Source organism: Meles meles, chromosome 6 (assembly GCF_922984935.1).
Source record: "Meles meles chromosome 6, mMelMel3.1 paternal haplotype, whole genome shotgun sequence".
NCBI classification, from domain to species: Eukaryota; Metazoa; Chordata; class Mammalia; order Carnivora; family Mustelidae; genus Meles; species Meles meles.
The window spans coordinates 137,590,749-137,618,288 of record NC_060071.1 but is presented as its reverse complement, the minus strand read 5'-3'; the positions used below and the strand labels follow the sequence as shown (position 1 = coordinate 137,618,288).

Here is a 27,540-nt window from a genome sequence, read left to right as displayed (position 1 = left end):
GGATTTATAACTAAATATAAATAGCTTATATTTAGGGGCGCCTGGGTGGCTCAGTGGGTTAAGCCTCTGCCTTCGTCTCAGGTTGTGATCTCAGGGTCCTGGGATCAAGCCCTGCATCGGGCCCTCTGCTCAGCAGGGAGCCTGCTTCCTCCTCTCTCTCTGCCTGCCTCTCTGCCTACTTATGATCTCTCTCTCTCTGTCAAATAAATAAAATAAATCTTTTTAAAAAAATAAATAGTTTATATTTATATAAATTTATATATAATTATATATATTCATATGATTTATATTTATATAAATTAAATATAAATATAAATAAAAACTAAATATAAACTAGGTTTAGGAATATAACCTTAAATGGGTTATTATATTATTATAACCTTAAATGGGATAAGAAGTCCTTCCATCTCTACAGTGAGTTAAAGTAGATCAATTTATAAGCAATACTAATAAGCATGAATTCTGTATCCAGTCCCTTAAGTCTCTATCCTTCCAAATTTAAAGATACTATGAAATCCACAATCTAACCAAAAGGTTCGTTTTAGCATTCCATATATATTCTACAGAGAATATCAGAGAATATTTAATCTTTAATCAGTATTTAATTTAATTTAATTTAAAGATTAAATATTTAATCTTTAATCAAGTCTTTAATCAGAGAATAAAGATTTTAATTACAAATCAAAGGATCAATAAACTGGCTCAGATTCCACTAACTTATTTTAACAACCAAAAAAAAAATCTTTAAAGATTTTATATATTTATTTGTCAGAGAGAGAGAGAGCACAAGCAGGGGGAGTGGCAGGCAGAGGGAGAAGCAGGCTCCTTACAGAGCAAGAAGCCCAATGCGGGACTTGATTCCAGGACCCTGGGATCATGACCTGAGATAAAGGCAGATGTTTAACTGACTGAGCCACTGAGGCATCCCAACAACCAAAATTAATACTAGCATCTTAAAATATAATGTTAGTAGCTTTGCGCAGTGGCAGTATCGTAGCCAATGAGGTTTATCCGAGGCGCGATTATTGCTAATTAAAATATAATGTTAGTAAGCAATTACAAGTAGTATATTACTTTAATTGATGAAGCATACTGTTTTAATCAGAAGGTCTCACAATTTTTGATCACAGGACCCATTACACTGAAGACTCCAAAGCATTTTTTTTGGGTCAGTTATATAATTTTACTATATCAGAAATTAAAACTAAGAATCTCACTTCTAAAAATTCATTGAAAAATGATAATAAACCCCACTATATGTTAACAAAAATGACATTTAAAAATTCTTTTAAGTTTATTTAAATAAACTTTATTTAAATAAACTCTACACCTAACATAGGGCTCAAACCTATGACCCTGAGATCAAGAGTCATATGCTCCAACTGAGCCAGCCAGGCACCCCCATTTTTAAACTTTTAAAAGTTTTTATTTTTTTTAAATTTTAGTTCCAGTGTAGTTAACTACAGTGTTATATTATCTTCTACTTTTTGAATATAGGGGATATTACGTTCAAGTTTTAATGTCCTTGTCTACTAATTCTAGCATTGGTTATTTCTGGGCCTATGTCTCTTTGATTTTCCTCCTTATTACAGGTTATATTTTTCTGCTGCTTTGCATGACTGGTAATTTTGAACTGGATGCCAGACATTGCAAATTTAACCTTTTTGGATGCTGATACTCTTGTATTCCTATTAAATATACATGACCTTTGTTCTGGGATACATTTAGGCATTTTGATAATTCTGAGGCTTGATTTTAAGCTTTGTTAGGTGGAGTCAGAGCAGATTTTAGTCTAGGGCAAATTTTTATCCACAACGTAGTACCTTTCTAAGCACTTTCCACAATGTCCCATTAATTAGTGATGCAGAGGCCAGGTCCTCCCAGAGGACCAGCCAAGAGGGTCCTTGGCTTCTGGAAGAATGGAAATCTGAGACAAGCCAGCAAGAAGTGAAAGCAGAGTTTACTACATAGAGAGGGATACAGAGTATCTGGAAGACTTGTAAAGGAAAAGAGAATGAATCTCCCATAAATGACATTTTTAATGAAAAATAACTATTTTCCAAAATGAAACAATTTTGAGAGAAGAGTGGCATTGCTTCACATTTCTGAAAATCTCTCTAATATCTGGCTTAACAGAAAACTGGATTTTGAAATTTGCATCTACATTCAATCTGTCAGAACATGTTGTTCTGAAGTATATAAAGAAACAATGGGTAGGGCGCTTGTGTAGGTCAGTCGGTTAGGCATCTGCCTTCAGCTCAGGTCATGATCCCAGAATCCTGGGATGGAGCCCCAAGTCAGACTCCCTGCTCAGCGGGGAGTCTGCTTCTTCCTCTCCCTCTGCCCCTCCCCTCACTTGTGTGTGCGTGCTCCCTCTCGCACTCTCTCATGCTCTATTCTAATAAATAAATAAAATCTTAAAAAAACAAAACAAAACAAAACTATGGCTTCACACAGATACATAGTTGGAACAGAAAGTATGTCAGGATCCCACAAAAGATTTTGGGGACCTCACTTTGAGAACCACTACATTAATTTTTACAGGTAATATCTGACTTCTAACATCAAAATTCCTCCTCTATTAGAAAGATTATCTTGTTATCCTAGCAGAATTGCAAGACAAGCTCTGAAACCTACTTTATGCTAATCATTACTGTAATACTAAATTATTATAATTATATAGGCACGAGTATAATTTTTTTAAAAAGATTTTATTCATTTACTTGACAGAGAGAGAGAGAGATCACAAGTAGGCAGAGCAGTAAGCAGAGAGAGAGGGGAAAGCAGGCTTCCCCCCTAGCAGAGAGCGGGGCTCGATCCCAGGGCCCTGAGATCATGACCTGAACTGAAGGCAGAGGCTTTAATCCACTGAGCCACCCAGGCGCCCCAGGCACCAGTACACTTAAACATACATGGCAGAGATCAAATGAGTTGTTTCACTTGATTACTATCTAGTAATCGCATTTCTTTTCCTGGTAATTGCGTATTCTAGATCTCCCACTCTACGGAGTAGCTACTTCACTGTCTTTAAAACCTAACTCCACAACTTCTCTCCTCAGTCTTCTACAAATGTCTTCGTTATTTCCTTGAGAAAATATGTCTTTAAAATAGAACACCATCAGTCTTAAGCCACCAACACCATAAATTTAAGTGCATTTATTTACCCCATATCCCACCTTTGCTACTTTATAATAGAAGCAGCATCCTTCCTCTATCTAAAATTAATCCACTCTCTACATGCTTCTTTATAAAGTCCCTTTAGTTACGTTCAAGTCTCTCCTACATTAAACACAAGATTCAACATAAAATTAAACTACCAGTGATTTATAGATTTTAATGAGTAAACTTTATGGTATGTAAACTGCATCTAATAAAATTGCTAAAACAGTTTTAAAACAACACACAGTTTCTCAACCTCACACTCCCCTTGTTATTCTGCCTTTCTGTTCTCCTTTGAACAAACTCTTTCATTAAAAAAAAAAAATTAACCACCTTGTTGACATATAATGAACTATATATAAAGTTACAATTGGCTGCGTTTGTGTATATACCTGAGAAACCATCATCACAATCAATAGAATAAGCAGCCATCAACACCAAAAGTTTTCTTGTGAGCTTTGTAATACTTCCCTTCCACCCCTTCCCATACTCATATAACCTTGTCAGACAAACTTCTTGAATTAGTAATCTCTAGATTTGTCATCTTCCTCTTTATTTTGCACCCATTTACTCCTCAATCTAGATTCCATCCTCATGACTCCCCATAAGTGCTATCATCAAAGTCACCAAGACTTTCAGATTTTTTTTTTTAAAGATTTTATTTATTTATTTGACAGAGATAGAGAGATCACAAGTAGGCAGAGAGGCAGGCAGAGAGAGAGGAGGAAGCAGTCTCCCTGCAGAGCAGAGAGCCCGATGCGGGGCTCGATCCCAGGACCCTGAGATCATGACCCGAGCCGAAGGCAGCGGCTTAATCCACTGAGCCACCCAGGCGCCCCGACTTTCAGATTTTTAATCTAATGAAGTTTCATTTCTTCCTTGATCTCTTCATAGCATTTGACCACTTTCTCTTTCCTTGAAACCTTGCCTTCTGAGACCTCTCATTCTTATTCTCCTTTGAAGATACCCATTTCACTGCCTATCCCTTCTACATTTGTCCTAGGCCCTCCCCTCCTCTTACTTCCTCTAGGCAATCTCACTTACTCAGGACTTCAGTGATAAGTTATACATAGTCAACCCTCATTATTTAAGAATTCCACATTTGCAAATGTACCTACTTACTAGAATTTATTTGTAATCTCAAAATCAAAACTCATGGTGCTTGTGGTGAGTGGGGATCTGCATGCACACATCTCATTGGCACTTCAAAGGAACTCCTCTTCTCTACTCTCAAACATGTTCTTCCTCAGTGAGCATGCCCACCGCCACCCTCCTAGTTGTCTACTTGGGTAACTTTTTATGCCGACTCATTAGGTTCAGAATTCTGTGGTCCCTAAGGCAAGGACAGATAAGACATTATTTGCCCAGCTATATTTGAGTGAGGAAATTTATCTATTTTTAGGCTACCAAAAATAATTTCAGGTTCTGATTCTCCTATCCAACCATGTGTCACTTGTATATGTGTGTGGGGTGGGAAGGAAAGGCAGATAAGGGATGGGGAGCCACAACATAGCAGAGAGGATGAATGTCTTGTAGAAAGGCTTTCAAGGGCATTTGGAGAAGACCATACAAAAAACACCCTAGGGGCGCCTGGGTGACTCAGTGGGTTAAAGCCTCTGCTTTCGGCTCAGGTCATGATCTCAGGGTCCTGGGATCGAGCCCCGCATCGGGATCTCTGCTCGGCGGGGAGCCTGCTTCCTCCTCTCTCTCTGCCTGCCTCTCTGCCTACTTGTGATCTCTGTCTGTCAAATAAATAAATAAAACCTTAAAACAAAAACAAAAACAAAAAAACCCACTCTAAATAAGCTCCCCTGCCTATGTAACATGTAAATCTTACATCTTATATTTTTATCTCTAAAGTACATCCCATCAACTGTTTATTATGATAAATGACTACAGCACTGAATGATACTGAATCTTACTTGTCCCACACAAAATACTTAAAAGCTGGGGTGCCTAGGTGGTTCAGTCACTTAAATTTTCTGCCTTCAGCTCAGCTCATGATCCCAGGGTCCTAGAATCGAGGTCCACAGGGAGCCTGCTTCTCCCCACCTCTACTTGTGCTCTCTTCGTGTCAAAATAAATAAAATCTTTAAAAACAGAATACTTAAAAGCTGTATATTTCACAGCCAATTGAAAGTGCTTCAATTAACTTTACTTCAATTATTTCAATACTATAATACCAGCCTTTCAGAATCCTGTGAATGTGGTTTTTAAAACATATGCTTATTTATTACAAATATGATACATGCTCATGAGAAATATCACTAGTTCCAAAAGATAAATATTGAAAAGTAAAAAGATCCCAATTCCTTCATTTCCATTCTGTAATTCAGATTTACTTGTGTCTTCTTACAGATATTTCTTACATATATAAGCAGATATCTATATATCTGCTTTTCCTTGCTTTTTTTTTCTTTTTAACTACAAACAGAATCATATTATGTACATTGTGCTATGCCTTGCCTTTACGACCTAATAATACATTAAAGTAACCTTTCTATGTGAGCATATCACAGAATATTTTTTCAATGTGTCTTATGTCAATGATCATCACCTCTATCAGTTTGGAACAAGAAACTAGGTGTCATCCTTAACACCATTCCGTCCATTTCCAATTCTTGTTGGCTTTATCTCTTAATTATTTCTCAATTTACTTCATTTCTTTTCTTCTCCACAGTTATCACCCTAGTTCAGAGTAAATATTATCTCTCCTTTGGATTCCTGTAGTAATCTCTCACCAAACTCTTCACATCCATATGGACTACCTCCAAATGACACCACACCCAGAGTCCCAGTTTGGGAAGATGAAAAGTTCTGGAGATGGATGGTGTTGATGACTGCACAACAATATGAATGTCATTAATATTACTGTACTGTACACACAGAAATGGTTAAAATGGTAAATTTTATGTTGTATATTTTACCACAATAAAATAAATAATGAAAAAAAAAAAAAAAAACAAAACCCACACCATGTAGTAGCTTCCTATTAAAGTTCCAAATCCTTAACATGGCCTATTAGGCTACATCCTACTTCTTTCCAGGTTCATCTCATAAACTTCTTAAACTACAGCCTTCCCTTTTTAAAAAGCATTTATCTCAGTCTAAAATCATGTATTATTTTTTAATTATTTTTTTTAAAGATTTTATTTATTTATTTGATAGAGAGAGAGAGATCACAAGTAGGCAGAGCAGTAAGCAGAGAGAGAGGGGAAAGCAGGCTTCCCCCCTAGCAGAGAGCGGGGCTCGATCCCAGGACCCTGAGTTCATGACCTGAACTGAAGGCAGAGGCTTAAGCCACTGAGCCACCCAGGCGCCCCTAAAATCATATATTATTAAAGCAAATATCTAATTTAAGTTTGTACTCCCATGGGGAGACTAAGAACTCTACAAGAGCAAGAACTGTCTTTTTGTTTACCACTGAGCATATGCCCAGCACAGAGCAGGTATTCAAAAAATTTTACCAAATGTATGAATATAGGTCTACCTTGTTTCTTTTTTAAGAGTAGCGAAGAATTCCACTTAATGGATGTCATAATTTCTTTCTTTTTTTTTTTTTCCTGAGCAATAGTACAAAGTTTATGGAGTGATACAGTATAAAGCTCCCAAAAAGGGAAGGGACCTGAGAGGGCTGTCCTGGATGTCATAATTTCTTATGCGAATCCCAGAATGATGGGCATTTAACTTGTTTCCAGATTTTTGCTATCATATTTTTAAAAGACTTTATTTATTTGACACAGAGAAAGAGACAGTGAGAGAGGGAACACAAGCAGGGGGAGTAGGAGAAGGAGAAGCAGGCTTCCCCCTGAGCAGAGAGCCCGATGCGGGGCTCAATCCCAGGACCCCAGGATCATGACCTGAGCCAAAGGCAGATGCTTAATGACTGAGCCACCCAGGTGCCCCAGATTTTTGTTATCAAACAATGCTAATGACCACTTGTGCCAGTATATCTATAAATGTACTTAAATGTAATTTTGTCTCGTTTTTATTTAAATTTAAATACATTTAAATTTAAATAAATAATTTATTTAAATACACATATAGTGTAATACTGGTTTCAGGAACAGAATTAGTGATTCATCACTGATATATAATACCCAGTGCTCATTATAAGTGCCCTCCTTAATCCCCATCTAGCCCCCATTTAGCCCACCTCCCCAGGAACACCTCCTCTCCATCAACCCTCAGTTTGTTCTCTATAGTTAAGAATCTCTTATGGTTTGCCTCCTACTATTTTTTAAAGTTTATTATTATTTTTTAAAATTAATCTCCATACCCGATGTAGGGCTTGAACTCACAACCCCCAAGAGTCACATGCTCTTCTGACTGAACCAGCCAGGGGCCCCTTAAATGTAAGTCCCTTTTTCCTTTCTTTCTTTTTCTTTTCTTTTTTTTTTTTTTTTTAAGTAAGCTCCATGCCTAGCATGGAGCCCAGTGCAGGACTTGATGTCAAGAGCCTAAAGTTAAGACCTGAGCTGAGATCAGCAATTTGATGCTTAACTGACTGAGCCACCCAAGTCCCTCTAAATGTAGTTCTTAAATGTAAAATTTCTGATCAAATGAAAAGTGCGTTTAAAATTTTAACTTAGGACACCTGGGTGGTTCAGTGGGTTAAGCATCTGCCTTCAGCTCACGTCATGATCCCAGGACCCTGGATGGAGTTTACATCAGGCTCCTTGCTCTGTGGGGAGCCTGCTTCTCCCTCTGCCTGCACCACCCCCGCCATGCTCACTCTTTCTCTCTCTCCAACAAATAAATAAATCAATCTTTAAAACAAAATGTAAGCCTCAAGTTTTAAAAATTAAATAAAATTTTAATTGCTATTTTCAAATTGCCCTAAGAGGTTATAACTTATACTCTAAGTAATCAACAATGTGTAAGAGTACTCAACTTGTACAATCAAAATGAGCCTCTCTTTGGGATGAGGTTGGGGAGATAGTAGAGAACATGTTAGTATAAATGTATGAGGAGTTTTTAAATGTTTTAATATCATAACCAAAATCTTAAATTAAAATATTTAAGTTTATTATTCCTATAAAAGAAGAACAGCAAATGAGTTAAGTAGACAAAGCTCAGTGATTAGGAAAATGCTTAGTTATTGACAGACTGTGGAAAAATTTGTGTATTTTAAAAACCATGTATTCATGTGGCACTGGGTGGTGCAGCTGGATGGGCATCTGACTCTTGGTTTTGGCTCAGGTCATGATCCCATGGTTGTGGGACTGAGCCCCTGTGTTGGGCTCCTTGGTCAGCAAGGAATGTGCTTGAAATTCTCTCTCTCCCTCTGCCCCTTCCATGTGCACATGCACTCACGTTCTCTCATAAATAAATAAATCTTAAAAAAACAACAACATGTATTTATCTAACCTGTAGATTCTACAAATCACTTTTCCTGACATACAAAATTTTTCCCTTTCTGAGGCAGTACAAGGAGAAAAATCACAGTAAGAATATTCATACATAAGAATATGTAGAAAGTAGGGGAAAATGTTAACATTTTATATTAGAGTAAATTTTTTCTTGGAAGACATTAACATTTTGGTCTAGTACCCTGTACTTAACACATGTCATAGAATGCTTATATATTTATAAATTGCTTCTTCTCACTGAACAGTGTACCATGTACATTTCTTTTGTGACTTTAAATGTTACCCCTTTTCTCCAGAGTGTCAAGTAGTAGCAAGAAAAAACACCTACATGGCACCCCCTTTTTAACATATTCACTATGTTCTTAACTTCTTTGCACTTCCATTTTCTGATCTGACAAATGAAGGCATTAGTTTAAATGGCCTCTGTACAGCAAACAGTTAAAAGATTAAAGAGAAAATCCCTTTTAACTCTATTAAGATTTTCTAAAACATACTCGGCCTGTATTTAAGAAAACAGATTCCTGTTCCCTCTGCCCAACCACTGAGTAAGCTTATTACTCAAAATAATTTGATTCTTGATAATTTGGGATTTTTAGATATCTCAGGATCAGTTTCTCATCAGAAGTGATCTTATTTGTAGTGATTCCAGATTATATATCAGAAATTCTTATTTAAAATATAAAGAGAAAAAAACCATTAATTATATTTTTCTGATTAATTCTACTTTGAAGCAGGAAATGAAGGGATTAGATTTTAGAGGGTTTACTTCTGATGGTCCTAATCAATGGGATTTCACATATAATAGGCTGTCAATTCTTTTCCATGTCTAGAATTACAGAAACACGAGCTCTTACCTTAACTGGGAAGCTACATTTTCCAGTACGAACCCCTTCTTCATCTGTCTGCCACTGATGTGGACGACTGGCCTCTGGAACATAAACATCTTTCTTTCTCCTAAAACTTTGCCGTAGTTTGTTCATTTTAACTTTTACAACCTGTAGACAGAGTTAAAGAAATATGAAAAAGAGGTTATTACCTCTAACAAAGTTTGGATTACCATGCTGATATAAAACTAATGTCCCAGATGAAACATTTTGGTTAACAGAAAATGAACAACTAGTATCCCTCCTATTAGATTAACTCTAAGCTCAAATAAATCATTTCGTTTTTCAAAAAACCCCACAAAACTATAATAGCTCTTATAAAACTACAATAACCTCTAAGTTTTGGAAAAGATGTTATTCAAAGAACTTTCAAGCATTTTAATTGTAATAATCCAATGAGTGTTCCTACTGACCTGCCCCTCAAATCCATTCTAATTTCTGAATAAGGAAATTTGTACATGTAGGCCAAATTACAGACTGCTGTCAATGTCTGAAAACATTCATACTTCAGGAAAAAAAAATTCCTAAACACTAAAATTTAGGGACCTTTTGGCTTAATATTAGAAAACATTAAGCAAACCAGGGACTATAGCCTGAATATAAAACATCTTTATAAAAAGGAAACAAATAAAGTTTCTTTTAAACATAAAGAAGAGGGGCACGTGGGTGGCTCAGTCAGTTAAGTGTCTGCCTTTGGCTCAGGTCATGATCCCAGGGTACTGGGATCCAGCCCCATGTCAGGTTCCCTGCTCAGTAGGGTGTCTGCTTCTCCCTCTGCCTCTCCCCTGGCTTGTGCTCACTTGCTCTCTCAAATAAGTAAGTAAATAAACAAATCTTTTTAAAAAATAAACATAACAGGGGGCGCCTGGGTGGCTCAGTGGGTTAAAGCCTCTGCCTTCAGCTCAGGTCATGATCCCAGTGTCCTGGGATCGAGCCCCGCATCGGGCTCTCTGCTTGGCAGGGAGCCTGCTTCCTCCTCTCTCTCTCTCTCTGCCTGCCTCTCTCCCTACTTGTGATCTCTGTCAAATAAATAAATAAAATCTTTAAAAAAAAAAAATAAAAAATAAACATAACATAAAGAAGAAAAAGTTCTACTAGGATTAATTTATTCTAAGGAAAAAATTCCTTGCAAGTAGTATAACATCAGAATATACTTTCATATCTATAATCATTACAGAATGAAAGTGAGTTAACAGGTTTCAGTTATAAAGGTACAAGTCTTACCATTAATACTGTAAATTAAAAGGTATTGAACTATCGTCTATTATTGTTTTTGTTACTGGAAGAGGTAACTCTCTAATGCTTTCAAAGGTACAGAAGAAATCACATATCTACAGGGAAGGAAGACCTAACTGATAAGAAACAACAGAACATTCAAGAACCAATGAATAAACATAATGAATGTGTCCCTTTGCAGAGCAGATCTCAAAATCTGAAACCAATACCTCTAGTTTTCTGTTAAGGAGCACAGCATTGTTCATTCCTTCCTTGAGGGGATTTAACCACCTCAACAAGCCTAAGACAGATCTTAACTTTTAAAAATGATGTGACAGGGGCGCCTGGGAGGCTCAGTGGTTTAAAGCCTCTGCCTTCGGCTCAGGTCATGATCCCAGGGTCCTGGGATCAAGCCCCGCATCAGGGTCTCTGCTTGGCAGGGAGCCTGCCTCCCCTTCTCTCTGTGCCTGCCTCTCTGCCTACTTGTGATTTCTGTCTGTCAAATAAATAAAATCTTAAAAAAAAAAAAATGATGTGACAAAGCTATATACAGGAAACATCCTCTCTGTTAGAAGTGTTAAAGAGCAAGGGATTAAACATTAATTCCCACAGGACACCAATCAAAGACTTGAAAATCAAAGTTTGCATTCTGATGAAAATCATTTTATATCTTAAAATGCATAATGTCACACAAGAACTATTACTAAATTAGCTAGTTTATACAGACAACCCAATCCTACCACACATTGTCTTAAAAGGGAAAAATTCTAACAAACAAATGGAAAGGAAAAAATCCTGGATTTTCTAAAAATGAATTTATTCTCAAATCAAAATTGATTCATAAAGTATATGAAATAGATAAATAATCAAATGACTGGACAAAAGGTAGTCCATTCCTTTCCCTTTAAGTAGATTACTCATTCCTAAACTATCTTAAGTAAGAGTCTATCTTAATCTAATAGATTTGAAAAAAAAAAATTCCATAACCTTCCCTGATAATACATCCTGTTATTACTTCTTCATATACATTTGAAAAACATATGCAAATACAAATATAAAGAAATAAAAAAGCACCTATATCCTTGCTCAAGTTGGCACTCTAAGAATCTTGGGGCAAAAAGCCAATGAGATTCCTTTCTTCTTAACTTCTTTCTCTTTGTAGGGGGACAACCCTACTAAGAGTCATCCCTGAATTCACTCTTTCTCTGACTAATAACTCTACTGCTCTTTCCTCCTTAGTATATCTTGAATTCATTCCCCCACCCACATCAGTTCTACTATCCTCAGACATTTTTGTGTAAATTACTGCAAAAGTCAATTACTTAATGGTTGCTTTGCTTCCAAGAAAGGTTCATTCTAATCTGTTCTCTTGACTACTGCCAAAATGCTTTCTAAAACACAAATCTGACCATGGAATTGTTCAGCTTAAAATCCTTCACTCGTTTCACAACACTTTCAAGGTCAAGTCCAAATGTCTAAGCTTGGAAAAACACAGTCCCTTTTCATCTGGTTTCATTCACCAATCCCAATCACATGCTAAGCTCCAGCCATACTGAACTACTTACAGGTCTCCAAACAAGGCATGCCCTCTTCAGAGCCTATTTATATGTTCCTCTCTCCCTAGAAAGACCTTTCCCTATTTGCCTCCGGTTAAAGTCTACTCATCTTTTAAGTAAACTTGGGAGTCTTCAGGGAAACTAGCATTTTCCTAGTTAGGAATGGGTTAGGTCCTTTCATTTCATAGGACTTCCATTAATATCTTCTGCTTTTACTGTACTCCTCAAACCTTACAGCAATTTTCTATTTCCTTAATAGTAAACTATATCTCATTTAAATACTACTCTGCATTTTAACACAGGACCTCTCATATTTATGGCACACTATGAATTTGAAGAAATAAAAGACAACATAGATCCCCATCATATTTAAATAATATTTACTAGGTAGGATAAATGTAGACATACAAGACCAAAGAGAATCACTGGTGCTGGAAGGAGACTACAGATGTAATGGTAGTCCAGCATCACATCGAAAAAGGAACAACCTGGACAACTTCCCTTAAAGGAAGCCATACAACCTCTGTCTAAATAATTTTAGTACATTTACTTGCTCTTTGGGCAGCTATTTATTGTTGTACATTCTATTAACCAATAAGACAACAGAGTGGAAGTGCCAACTGACTCGACACCTAAGTGTCTTGTGACTTTCAATACCAATATGGTTATCAGCATTTCCACAGAGTATTATGTATCCATGATTTTCAAATTATGCTTTAAGTAGCTCTAGGATTTCCACAGAGGAGGACCACTGGCTGGAGAAAAAGAGAAGGAAGTTAGAAGGCTAGACACAACATACAAGGGACTTCAGGTCCCTGTCACAGCTTCATACAAATTCCACTTTATCTGATTCATATATTGGGATTCCATTTTTTTTTTTTTAAGATTTTATTTATTTGGGGCGCCTGGGTGGCTCAGTCGGTTGGGCCGCTGCCTTCGGCTCGGGTCATGATCTCAGGATCCTGGGATCGAGTCCCGCATCAGACTCTCTGCTCAGCAGGGAGCCTGCTTCCCCCTCCTCTCTGCCTGCCTCTCTGCCTACTTGTGATCTCTCTCTCTCTCTGTCAAAAAATAAATAAAATCTTTAAAAAAAAAAAAAAAGATTTTATTTATTTAACACAGAGAGAGAAATCACAAGTAGGCAGAAAGGCAGGCAGAGGGGGGGGGGGAAGCAGGCTCCCTACCGAGCAGAGAGCCTGATGGGCCACTGCCTGGAGACAAAGAGAAGGAAGTTAGAAGGCTAGACACAACATACGAGGGACTTCAGGTCCCTGTCACAGCTTCATACAAATTCCACTTTATCTGATTCATATATTGGGATTCCATATTTTTTTTAAAGATTTTATTTATTTAACACAGAGAGAGAAATCACAAGTAGGCAGAGAGGCAGGCAGAGAGAGAGAGGGAAGCAGGCTCCCCACCGAGCAGAGAGCCTGATGTGGGGCTCCATCCCAGGACCCTGAGATCATGACCTGGGCCGAAGGCAGAGGCTTAACCCACTGAGCCACCCAGGCGTCCCAGGATTCCATATATGTTTAAGAAAAGGGTTTGGTGGCCAAAAATTTTTTGAAAATGAGTGATATAATCACAATAATTCTAAAATGAACTTGATAAAATGAAAATACTAATGATAGTATCTTGCTTGCTACTTCTTAATGGGTAACTACCAATGGCCTGTAAATAATCTAGTAATCAAGGTAAGAATTAACCATCAAGGGAGAGACCAAACATTCTGTTTCAAGTAATCTCTCTCTCTATATATATATAATGATTTTGCTCACGAAGACAAAAGAGGTAACAACCAAAAAAAAAAAAAAAAAATAGAAAACATGTTAATTCAAAGTGGCATTTACTTCAGGCCCTCAATAAAATTAAACTTCACTCCCAAATAAAGAAAATTAAAAAAAAAAAAAAAAAAGAAAGGAAGAAAAGAAAATCACAGCCCTTGAGAAAGTCCTGGTTGAACACAGGTAAAGGATGTATTTTTGCCAGTTTAAAAACTGAGAACAAAAAACTTACTTTGTCCTACAAAAAAAGAAGGAAAAAAAAAATGAAATCCCCATTCTGCTAGCTAGATAACAGGCAAATTCAAAAAATCTTTCCACAGTTTTTTTTTTTTTTTAAGATTTTATTTATTTATTTGACAGACAGAGATCACAGGTAGGCAGAGAGGCAGCCAGAGAGAGAGGAAGGGAAGCAGGCTCCCTGCTGAGCAAAGAGCCTGATGCGGGACTCTATCCCAGGACCCTGGGATCATGACCTGAGCAGAAGGCAGAGGCTTTAACTCACTGAGCCACCCAGGTGCCCCCTTTCCACAGTTCTCATACTACTTAACTGCTCTGCAAATTTTAAAGATTTTTTTTTTTTTTTTTTTTTTTTTAAACAGAGAGAGAGAGAGAGATCACAAACAGGCAGAGAGGCAGGCCAAAGCAGGTTTCCTGCTAAGCAGAAAGCCCAATGCAGGGCTTGATCCCAGGACCCTGAGATCATGACCTGAGCTGAAGGCAGAGGCTTAACCCACTGAGCCACCCAGGTGCCCCCTGCATTGTTCTCAAAGCACAGTCTAGGTTCAGAAAACACTTCCTATAGGAGATAAAGACCAACTTAACTTTTTAAAAGACAAATGAAAATTAGCCACGTACGGTAAGAAGGAAAAGATATTCCAGGTGGAGGCGGCAGCATCAACAAATGCACAGATGCAGGAAATCAAACGTCAGACAGCAATGCACAAAGAGTGCAAACAAGGTCAGGTGCCAATTTTATCCTACAGACGACCAGAAGCCACTAAAAGGTTTTTACACACATCAGTGTTAGAGTTGCAATACAGTTACATTACTTTGGTGGCAGTATGGAAAACAAATCTGAGGACAAAAACACTACAGATGAGTTATAAGGCATTTTAAATAATCTAGGCAAGTTATGATGAAAGCTTGAACTAGGGCAGTGGTAACAGTGTAGGTAGAAAAAAGGTGACTAAAAAAAAATAAAAAGAAAAAAGGGTCTAAAGAAAAGCTTAAAACTAAGAGTAGCAGAGAGAATTAAGTCATTATGCCATAACTGTGCCCCAGGAAATTGTTTTTGCCCAGGATGGTAAGACTAAACCAGTAATTAGCTTTACTGTTTGCCTCAAGAAAATCTTACAAATAAGCTTATCTGAGCAAACAGTGTGTGCAGCAGGGCAAAGAGCTCTCCTGACAGGATAACAAATTACTTCAACAGCCTTTTTTTATTATGTCCACTAATTCCGAATACCGTGCCACATACTTTGCCCGCCCCAACCAGTTCCCCATCTTGAAGGAAGTGCCTTAAACCTTATGAATCCCAATCTCAGAACCCTAGAATTACCCTTTCCTAACTTCCCCTAACTACCAAGACTCTGACAAAGTCGTTGAAATAAGTTTAAAACCTCAGCTTTGCTGAATCAACAGGATTCTCTTTGTGGGGAAAGTCAACAGCAGGAATTGGTGACTGACTACAGAAGGTGGGGAAGAGAAAGAAATCCAAATGTGACTCCTAAACTTTAGGCCTCAGTGAACTGAACTGTTGAATTTGAGGGGCCTGTTAAGAGGGCTTTGAAATAGAGATGTGTGTAAGCCTTGAAGCTTAGGGGAGAGGTCAGAGCAACCATATGCAATAATTGTAGGTGAAAACGTTTCCTGTGATGATCTCTTTATTTTCCTCTTTTTTCCTAATAGGAGTCAGGATGCAGTAATTAGAATTAAACCCAGAATACTAAAAAAATGATAAACAGAGGTGCACACACCACCTAACTGGCTGGTATGTACTAATACAGCCATACATTCTAGATGGTAAACAGTCACTGCGCTGAGCTCCTCTCCCGGGATCACCGCTGGATCTTCCACAACTCAAGAACTAATAGGTTAACACCTGGTTTAACAGAGTACTAAGGCCACTGAAGGTTATGATTGGTCAGCAATGGTGCAAGTCAAGATTCCAAAAGAGCCATCTCTCTCAGGCACAGTTGCTGGCTCCCTTCAGGGTCCCCAGAGGGTTGCCCTAGTGGAGGAAAATGCAGTAGCCTCCATTCTGTCCACCAAGTTGGCCCCCATCTCTACATGTTACCCCATGAGATCAGGAACATACCTGTTAGAGGAGACAGCACCTTACGCAGTGACACTAGCTCCCCAGCAGTCAAACAGACCAAGCAGTTCTTCATTAAGAATGAATAAAACAGCAAGATCCAATCATATGCTGCTTATAATTAACCCACTTTAAACATAAAGACACGAACAGGTTGAAAGTAAAAGGACAGAAGACAGTACACCACATTAATACCAGTCAAAATAAAACTGGAATGGCTATATATTCCCTTCTCAATAATCAATAGAAATATAAGCAGAATAAGCAAAAATCAGCAACGATGTAAACAGCAAAACTTGAACAACAGTATCAATCAACATGACCTGACATAGAATTCTTCTCTTCAGTGGTAACAGAAATATACATTCTTCTCAAGTGCATATGGAAAGTTTACAAACATAGACCACATTCTGGGCCATAAAACAAGCTGCAAATTCAAAAGGGTTCAAATCATGCAAAGTATGATCTCTGACCACAATAGAATTAAATCACCAAATCTTTGGAAACTACACTTCAAAATAGCCCATGGGTAAAAGTACAAATCAAAAGGGAATTCAGAAAGTATTTTGAACTAAATGAAAACACAATATATAAAAGTTTACAGGATGCTGCAAAGGTACTACCTAGAAATTTACAACACTAAACCAGTGGTTCTCAATCAGGGACAATCATTGCCCATGAGGACACATTTGGCAATATCTCATATTATTATTGGTTGTTGCCAGGGGGTGCTACTGGCATCTAGTGGGTATTGACCAGGGATACTCCTAAATGTCCTATAATGTATAGGACAGCCCTCACAACAAAACATTATTCAGCTTAAAATGTCAATAGTGCCACTACTGAGAAACCCTGCACTAAATGTTCGCATTTTTTTTAAAAAAAGGTCTTACTTAAATCCATGTTCTCAGCTTCCACCTACAGAAACTAAAGGGGCAAAGAAATGCAAAGTAAGTAGAAAAAAAAGGAACTAGTAGAGATCAGAACAGAAAGCAGTAAAGTAGAAAAACAAAGACCAAGAAAAAGAAACCAAAAGCTGATTCTTTCAGAAGATTAATAAAACTGATAAACCTGTAGCCACACTAATGGGGGAAAGACACCATGAGTGTCCTTCAATGAGTGATATCAAGAATGAAAGATGTAGGGCACCTGGGTGGCTCAGTGGGTTGAGCCGCTGCTTTCGGCTCAGGTCGTGATCTCGGGGTCCTGGGATCGAGTCCCGCATCGGGCTCTCTGCTCAGCAGGGAGCCTGCTTCCCCTCTCTCTCTCTGCCTGCCTCTCTGTCTGCTTGTGATCTCTCTCTGTCAAATAAATAAATAAAATCTTTAAAAAAAAAAAAAAAGAATGAAAGATGTATCACCACTGTAAGGAATATTATGAACAAGTTTATGCTAATAAACTCATGAACAACATGGAAAAATGCCTTCCAAGACCCAAACTACCATAGCTTACTCAAGAAGAAACAGATAACCCAAACACCTACACCTAACCTATTAATGAAATTGAATTTATAGTTAAAAATCTTTCCACAAAGATAACTCCTAGGCTAAATGCATTCATTGCTGAATCCTCCTAAACATCTAAGAAATACCAATTCTATACAAACTCTTCCCAAAATGTTGAAGAGGGAATATTTTTAGATTCCTCTATCAGGCTAACAGTACTCTGATACCCAAACCAAACAAAAACATTATTTAAAAAGTAAGCTAGAGACAAGTATCTTTCATGAGTATACATGCAACAATTCTAAACAAAAATTTAGCAGATCAAACCAAACAAAACATTAAAAGGATAATACATCAAGCCCACATGGAGTTTTTCTAAGAAATGCAGTTAGCTAATATTCAAAAAGCCATGTAATTCACCTTATTAGCAAAATTTAAATGTCCCTATCAATATTTAACTTTATAGCTATATCTTTCCTTCTTTGAATTCAAAGATTATATACTGAACTGAGATTTTTTTTCAACGAATTAAAGTCAACTAAGTTTAAGCATATTTTTTCCTACATAATGTGTGTGTGTGTGTATTTTTTTCCAGAGAGTTAAGATCTAGCCCTGATGTTTTTTGTGTGAATTCCAGTCTTATACTTTCCACTCCAACTCAAGATGTCCCTAAATCAAATTTATCTTCCTTTCAAACAAGCTCTTCCTCTTCCTGATTTTCCTACTTCTACATAGCACTTTTACATCCCTCAAAGCTTTAAAATGATGACAAACTCTAGTTCATCTCTGACACTTTTCCCTTTAAGTCTTCTATACCCAGTCCATCAACTGACGCTACTGGATGACAGTATCAGTATCTCTAGCATTCAGTCATCCCTTTCTATTCCTAACAGCTCTGGTTAAATAAATAAACAAACAAACAAACATCACTTCATCCATGAACTTTTGCAACAACCCCTGGACTCCAAGCTCTCTTTCCTCTAATCTTCCTACATGGTTGTGCCAGATCAGTATTCTTAAAACTCATCCTTGTTCCTGTTCAAAAACTGTTGAAGATTCTACAGTTCAATTTGTGACTCTGGCATTCAGGAGCCTCTACAATCCCAACCCAACCTTCTTCTGGCCTCATTTCCCACCTCCCTATAAAATCCTATGAAAATCAAGCCTTTCAAATATACTGTGGCCTTTTCATTTCTCTTTGTTTCTTCACACTGTATTTTCTAATTTTAATATTTTACTTTCGTCTTCTTTCAACTAAAATTCTACACCATCGTATGATAATGAAACTTGCTTTGGGGGATGCCTGTGTGGCTCAGTCATTAAGCATCTGCCTTTGGCTCAGGTCTTGATCCCAGGGTCCTGGGATCAAGCCCTGCATCAGGCTCCCTGCTCAGCAAGAAGCCTGCTTCTCCTTCTCCCACTCCCCCTACATGTGTTCCCTCTCTTGCTGTGTCTCTCTCTGTCAAATGGATAAATAAATCTTAAGAAAAATAAATAAAAATAGGGGCGCCTGGGTGGCTCAGTGGGTTAGGCCTCTGCCTTTGGCTCAGGTCGTGGTCCCAGAGTTCTGGGATCGAGCCCCGCATCGGGCTCTCTGCTCGGTGGGAGCCTGCTTCCCCCTCTCTCTCTGTCTGCCTCTCTGCCTACTTGTGATCTTTCTCCCTCTGTCAAATAAATAGATAAAATGCTTAAAAAAAAAAAAAATTTAAAAAAAAAAGAAAAATAAATAAAAATAAAGAGAAGTTTTCGGACAGCTCTTTAGAAAGGAAGAAAGAAAGAAACAAACAAACTTGCTTTTAATTTTACCAAAGTAATAAATGTTACTTGTAAAGAGCACCAAAAAACCAAGAAGTCCAAAGAATGAAATACAAACGGCCTATACTCCCACGAAGCAGAAAAAACTTCCAGTGACACTGGAGTTTTCTCTTTGTTCTTTTCTACACATATACTTTCATTTTTTTCTTTTTATTAAAAAGGAATTGGGGTGCCTGGCTGGCACAGACAGTAGTACATGCAATTCTTGATCTCAGGGTTATAAGTTCGAGTTCCAGGGTGGGTGTTGAGATTACTCAAAAATGAAGTCTTTAAGGGATACCTGGGTGGCTCGGGCAGTTAAGGGTCTGCCTTTGGCTCAGGTCATGATCCCAGGGTCCTGGGATGGAGCCCCATGTCATCTTGGGGGGCAGGTGCCACTCAGCAGGGAGTCTGCTTCCCCTTCTCCCTCTGCCCTCCCCCCACTTGTGCTCTCTCAGTCTCAAATAAATAAAATCTTAAAAAAAAATTGTCTTTAAGAATAAGTAAATAAAAAAATTAAAAAGTGATCACATACTACCTTACTCTAAGCAAGGCAAATTTGAAAATCTTTCTGTCCTTCTCAGAGCAGCATGCTTTTGGATCTAATAATTCAGAAAAATAAGATTTATATGCTTTTGTTAAAATCAAAACTTCATATTTGAAAAGAGAAAAAAGGTTTCATATTTCTTTAAAGACAAGATTTGTTTCACTCAGCACCTAATACAGGCATTTGCTCATGTAAATTTTAATTTATGTATAAAAAGCCTCAAATAGTTTCATTAAAATGTATTCAATAGGTATTTATTGACTACCTACCATGCCATGAAACAATAAACAATATAGAACAAAAACCCTGCCTCTATGAAGGAGATAGACAGAAGATAAATAAGCAAATTATTTACACTGGTGTGCAAGTGGTAAGATGAAATGATAAATTTTCATTTACTCATTATTTCACTCTTTGCAAGTATGCAAACCAGGTGTTAAAAAATATATAAGTGTATAACTAAATAAATTATTTTAAAACAAAGGCAATAAATACTAAAAACTCATCACTTCCTAATCATTTTTCTATGTTTTATTGTATATGCTGCTTTGAAATTATTTATGATTTTTGTATCTGTATGGTGGAAGAGCTGTGCTACTGTACATCTGTCCACAACATCATATTCACGGACTTCCATGCTGGTGGCTCGAAATCGGCCATGGTGGCAGTATTTATACCATGGAACTTAGCAAAAACTACCAATCATATCTTGAGTATTTTTTGATGGTCTAGATCTAAGAAACTGCTGGAGAAAATGTTGACTAAATTCAAAAATGTGTGCTATCTATAACCATCACATTATGAATAGCACAAAAAATTTGAGAACATACTCTTCTAGTACTTGAAAACTATTATCCAGTTCCGTAAAGAAGTTTCTCACCCGACTGACACATCAGTGAAATGCTGATGCACATCTTCATTGTTTCACTTCCCCTTACTCATTACCATAAACAGAAATATCGACCATCATACCTACACTCAGAGAACTAGTAGTGGAACACTTAGTAGCACACCACTGACTTGCACGTGAGAAAATGCTAAATGTTATGCAGAAAAAGATGAACAGGGTTAAGAGGGGAATTAGAAGTGCTGGAGGCAGGGATAAAGTTTTAAGATAAGAAAGTAATATATGGGGCGCCTGGGTGGCTCAGCTGGTTAAGCACTGCCTTAGACTCAGGTCGTGATCCTGGAGTTCTGGGATCGAGTCCCGCATTGGGCTCCCAACTCCATGGGGAGTCTGTTTCTCCCTCTGACCTCCCCCTCATGCTCTCTCTCACTGTGTCTCTCTCTCTCTCAAATAAATAAATAAAATCTTTATATATATATATATATATATATGAGCAAAGAATTGAAGGAGGTAAGAAAGGGAGCATACAAGTAGGATGAGAATTCCAGGAAAAGAAAATGAGTGCAATTTCTTGAGGGGGTGGCTTGCCTAGAGTAACTGACAAACAGAAAGTTAGTCAGGGTGTTCAGTGCAAAATGAAACAATAGACTAGGAGAGATGAGACCAGACGGGTATAGGGCAAAGTCAGGGTCTTGCAGGTTAAACACTTTGATTTTTTCCTTCTGAGAGAAACAGGAAGCCATTGAAAGGTTCTAAATAGAACTTATGCTTTGTGTTTGGTTGCTATAAGGGAAGGGGTTGTGGGGAGTAGGGAAGGAAAAAAATGAAACAAGATGGGATCAGGAGGGAGACAAAGCATAAGAGACCCCTAATCTCACAAAACAAACTGAGGGTTGCTGGGGGGTGGAGGATTATGGAGAGGGTGGCTGGGTGATGGACACTGGGGAGGGTATGTGCTATGGCGAGTGCTGTGAAACGTGTAAGACTGATGATTCACACACCTGTACCCCTGGGGCCAAGTAATACATTATATGTTAATAAAAATAATTTAAAAAAAAAAAGAATGGACTAAAGATTTCCTTTTTGATTTTGTGGTTGACCCATTCATTGTTTATAGCATGTTATTTAGACTTCACTTATTTGTGTTCTTTCCAGAGTTTTTTTCTGGTCATTGATTTCTAGTTTCATACCATTCCGGTCAGAAAAGACGCATGATAGGATTTCAGTTTTTGTTAATCTGTTGAAATTTGTTTGGGGGCCTAACAGAATCTGCTCCAGAGGATGTTCCAGGTGCACTTGAAAAGAATGTGTATTCCACTGCTTTTGCATGGTATGTTGTGAATGTATCTGTCAGATCCATCTAGTCCAATGTGTTGTTAAAGTCACTGGGCACCTGGCTGGCTCAGTCAGTAGAGCGTGTCTCTCGATCTCAGAGTTTTAGGTTCAAGCCTCACTCACATTGGGTGTAGAAATTACTTTAAAAAAAAATAAAGTCTAAAAAATAAAAAGAACAAAAACTCCCAAAAAACAAAGCTACTGTTTGTTACTGATTTTCTATCTGGATGATCTATTCATAGATTTAAGCGGGGGGGTAAGATTCCCCTATTATGTTCTTACTGTCAATTTCCTTCTGTGTATCTGTTAATAGCTGCTTTTTGTATTTAGGTGCTCCCAAGTGAGTGTACAAATGTTTACAATTGTTATATCCTTTCGCTGGACTGTTCCCTTTCTGATGACTCAGTGTCCTTCTTTGTATATTGTTACAGTCTTTGTTTTAAATTCTATTTTGCTTATATAAGTATTGCCACCGGGCTTTCTTTGCACTTCTATTTGCCTTGTAAATGTTTTGTCACCCCTTCACTTTCAATCTGCATGTCTTTAAGTCTCAAGTGAATCTTGCAGGTAAACTGGTACAGCCACTGTAGAAAGAGTATGGAGTTTCCTTAAGATGTTTAAAATAGAATTACTATATGATCTAATAATGCCACAGCTAAGTATTTACCCAAAGAAAACGAAAACACTAATTCAAAAAAGATACCTGCACCCTTTTGCTTATTGCAGCATTATTTACAATAGCCAAGATAGGGAAGCAACCCAAGTGTCCATGAACAGATGAATGGATAAAGATGTGGTATATTCTACAATGGAATACTAGTCAGTCATTAAAAAAAAGAATGAAATCTTACCATTTGCAACAACATGGACCCTACAGGACATAAAGCTAAATGAAGTAAGTCAGTCAGAAACACGAATACCATATGATCTCACTCATGTGAGATTTAAGAAACAAAACAAATGAAGAAAAAAGATGACAAACAAAAAAACCCAGACTCTGTGAAGTATATAAACCTGGCGTTTCACAGACCTGTACCCGTGGAGCTAATAATCCATCCATATACATTCAATAAAATTTTTTTTTAAAAACCCAGACTCTTAAATACAGAGAACAAACCAGTGGCTGCCAGAGGGTAGGTGGTGGGGGGATGTATGAAACAGATAAAGGGATTAAGAATACACTTATCATGGGATAAGTCGGTTGAGGTTGAACGTCTGACTCTTGGATTCGGCTCAGGTCACAGTCTCAGGGTGGTGAGATTGAGCCCTGCCTTAGACTCAGAGCTCAGTAAGGAGTTTGCTTGGGATTCTCTCCCTCTCCTTTTCTCTCTTTCTCCCTCTCTCTCTCTCAAATAAATAAATAAATCTTAAAAAAAAAAAAAAGCACACTTAACATAATGAGCAATGAGTACTGTATGGAATTGCCAAGTCAGTATGCTGTACACCTGAAGCTAATCTAACACTATATGCTAATTATACTTGAATAAAACGTGTTTTGGAACTAGATAGAGGTGGTGGCTGTACAACACTGTGAATGTGCTAAATAACACGGAACTGTTCACTTAAAAAATGAAGAAGAGGAATGGGTTGATGAGAACAAGAATGAAAGCACGGAGACAATGAGAGGCTACTATTAAGTAAATCCTGTAGATGATGGTGAACTGGATCCTGATGGTTAAGAGTAGAAGTGCTCCTGAATCTTATTTCTGTAACAGCTCTAGAAAATGCACTATTCACTGATAAAATCTGTTGAAATCACATTGAGACTATTTCAGTGGGAGAGAGGTGTATGAGATTCCATTATTAATGCTGAAAAAGACACATTTTCTAAAACAAAGTAACTGCTCAACTGTTTCAAATAGGAAATCTTATCTACAATGACCAAAAAATCAGGTGACCGGGCGCCTGGGTGGCTCAGTGGGTTAAAGCCTCTGCTTTCGGCTCAGGTCATGATCTCGGGGTCCTGGGATCAAGCCCCACATCGGGCTCTCTGCTCAGCAGGGAGCCTGCTTCCCTCTCTCTCTCTGCCTGCCTCTCTATCTACTTGTGATCTCTCTCTGTCAAATAAATAATAAAAAAAAAAAGAAAATCAGGTGACCTGTCATACTTTTCATGGTAATTAAGCTCATGCTTGACAAATTTCTTTTTTTTTTTTTTTAATATTTTTTTTTAAGATTTTATTTATTTATTCGACAGAGAGAGATCACAAGTAGGCAGAGAGGCAAGCAGAGAGAGAGAGAGAGAGGAGGAAGCAGGCTCCCAGCCAAGCAGAGAGCCCGATGCGGGACTCGATCCGAGGACCCTGGGATCATGACCTGAGCCGAAGGCAGAGGCTTAAACCACTGAGCCACCCAGGCGCCCCTTGACAAATTTCTTCAACACTGTCTACGTATAGAGTATATGAAGGATTGCATGCACATACAGGTATTTGCTCTACACAGGAAAGAAAAAAGAACAAGAAGAGATATTAAATACCAGGTATCCACTGTGTGAATGGTTCCAATGTAGGAGTTTCATGTGCAAGCTTACAGATAGTTGAGATAACTGTCCCTGGGGCACCTGGGTGGTTCAGTTGGTTAAGCATCCAACTCTTTTTTTTTTTTTTTAAGATTTTATTTATTTATTTGACAGAGAGAGAGATCACAAGTAGGCAGAGAGGCAGGCACAGAGAGAGGTTCAGGAAGCAGGCTCCCTGCGGAGCAGAGAGCCCGATGCGGGGCTCGATCCCAGGACCCTGAGATCATGACCTGAGCCGAAGGCAGTGGCTTAATCCACTGAGCCACCCAGGCGCCCCAAGCATCCAACTCTTGATCTCACCTCAGGTCTTGATCTTAGGGTTGTGAGTTCAAGTACCACGTTGGGTGCCACTGGGCATGGAGCCCACTTTAAAAAAAAAAAAAAAAAAAGGAAAAGAAATAGGAAATAACTGTCCCTAACCACAGGAAGACCACATTAAAGGAAGAGACAAATTAATTATAGGATCAGCTCATAAATGCTACCTACAGACATCACAAATAAAAAACCTCAAAAATAAAACTCAAAATAAAAGAAAGCTTTCTAAGAAAAACTTAACTGGCAAACAAAGGTTTATCTGACTTGTTATATTCAACAACAAAGGAGATTAAAATTCCTAGAAGAGTCATCTTCTATGGCCAGTGCAGTCATATAAGGCACAACACTATTACGTCTTAAAACAAACAAAATTCTCTAATATAAAACAAGGAATAATAATTGTTTCACATGGTGAGCCACAAGCTGGAAATGGTCTTATCTACTGGAAAAATGTAATAAAATTTAAAAGACCAAGAATTAATGGACAAAAGGTATAATTTCTAACAATGTCTTATCAACATGGCACATGTAGTTAGCTTTATGGTTATACAACTGGATTATTTTAATATAAAAAAGTTTTAATAAAAGCTATTGAGCACTCTATAATAACTCTATAATAATGCAAGAGTTTTTCTGTAATGGTTATTTACATTGGAATGAACTAAATATAAGACTCCAAAAGCCTCACTTTTTTACAGTATGGACTAAGGATTCTGGAAACTATATTTTATACATATATCCCAAACAAGACAATAACCTAACAAAAGAATTTCCTCTAATCTGTAAATGTTTACAAAAGATCATCCACCTGAAAATGAAAGACATGCCACAAATTAGGAGAATATTTGCCATTATAAATAAGTTATTAGTATCCTGACATTTAAAGACTTCTAAAAAATAATACGCAAATCAGATTATCAGTTTAAAATAGAGTATAAATGGAAAATGAGCAAAATATACTGTATTTTACATACAAAGCTACAGAAATGACCAATGAATACATGAAGAAAATGCCCAACCTCAGCAGTAATCAGGAAGATGCGAATTAAAACACCTTATGTCATCTTACCGCTTTCAGCTTAGCAAATATTAAAGAATTTAACAGTAAGATATGAGGCGACAGGCATTCATTCTTATTCTCTTAATAGGAGCATAAACTGGGGCAACCATTTTGAAAAGGAATTTGGCATTGTATAGCCAAGTTGAAGACACAAATACCCTCACAACTCAGCAATTCCACTTCTAGGTATACATCCCTGAGAAACTCTTAGACATGTACACAGGAAGGCATATAGCATATCTGTGTAGCATTGTTTGTGGTTAGTAACAGTAAAAGAACAGTAACACTGGAATCTAATTATACATTCACATAAGAAATACAGAATATTCACACACTGGAATACTACCCAGAAGTAAAAAAAAAAAAAAAGAATAAAAAATAAATCTCAGGGGCGCCTGGGTGGCTCAGTGGGTTAAGCCTCTGCCTTCAGCTCAGGTCGAGATCTCAGGGTCCTGGGATCGAGCCCCACATCGGGCTCTCTGCACAGCGGAGAGCCTGCTTCCTTCCCCCCTCTCTCTGCCTGTCTCTGCCTACTTGTGATCTCTCTGTGTCAAATAAATGCATAAAATCTTTAAATCAATCAATCAATCAATCAATCAATCAATCTCAGGGGTATCTGGGTGGCTCAGTCAGTTAAGGGTCTGCCTTCAACTCAGGTAATGATCCCAGGGTCCTGGGATTGAGCCCGGAGTCAGGCTCCCTGCTCAATGGGGAGTCTGCTTCTCCCTCTCTCTCTGCCTTCCTCCTGCTTGTTCTCTTTCTGTGTTTCAAATAAATAAAATCTTTTAAAAAAATAATTAAGAGAAAAAGAAGTAAAAATGAATGATTTACAGCATATATCATGGATGACTCTCACAATGTTGAAGGAGGGAAGCAAACTGCTTATGTTATGATTCCTTTATATAGATACTAACAACTAACACTCAGACAATACTGCCTCTATGATAGGCACTGTACACTATGCACTTTGCATACAATGACTCCTTTAATCCTTGTATCAGCCCTATCAGGTAAATTTTATTTTTTTTAATTTTATTTATTTATTTTATTTATTTGACAGAGAGAGATCACAAGTAGGGAGAGAGGCAGGCAGAGAGAGAGAGAGGAGGAAGCAGGCTCCCTGCCAAGCAGAGAGCCCGATGCGGGGCTCGATCCCAGGACTCTGGGATCATGACCTGAGAGAAAGGCAGAGGCTTTAACCCACTGAGCCACCCAGGCGCCCCTTATTTATTTATTTTAGATAGAGAGACAGAAAGAAATAGAGATACAGAGAGAGAGAGAGAGATGGGAGAGGCAGAGGCAGAGGGACAAGCAGACTCCCTGCTGAGCACAGAGCCCCACATGAGGGTGGATCCCACAACACTGAGATCATGACCTGAGCCAAAACCAAGAG

At 37.9% G+C, this 27,540-nt stretch overlaps 1 protein-coding gene and 1 pseudogene across 8 annotated transcripts in view; one reads left to right on the top strand and one right to left on the bottom strand.

The window, feature by feature from the left end:
- The window catches only part of NUMB (NUMB endocytic adaptor protein), a 191,274-nt gene that overhangs the window by 64,417 nt on the left and 99,317 nt on the right, over nt 1-27,540 (bottom strand). For all 8 annotated transcript variants that reach the window (XM_046009246.1, XM_046009250.1, XM_046009252.1 and 5 more), the window contains one exon: nt 9,386-9,526. In XM_046009246.1, coding sequence (XP_045865202.1) covers nt 9,386-9,511 — 126 coding nt within the window. In that variant the 5' untranslated portion in view covers nt 9,512-9,526. The remainder of the gene's footprint in view (nt 1-9,385; nt 9,527-27,540) is intronic.
- On the top strand, nt 972-1,101 carry LOC123945248 (annotated as a pseudogene).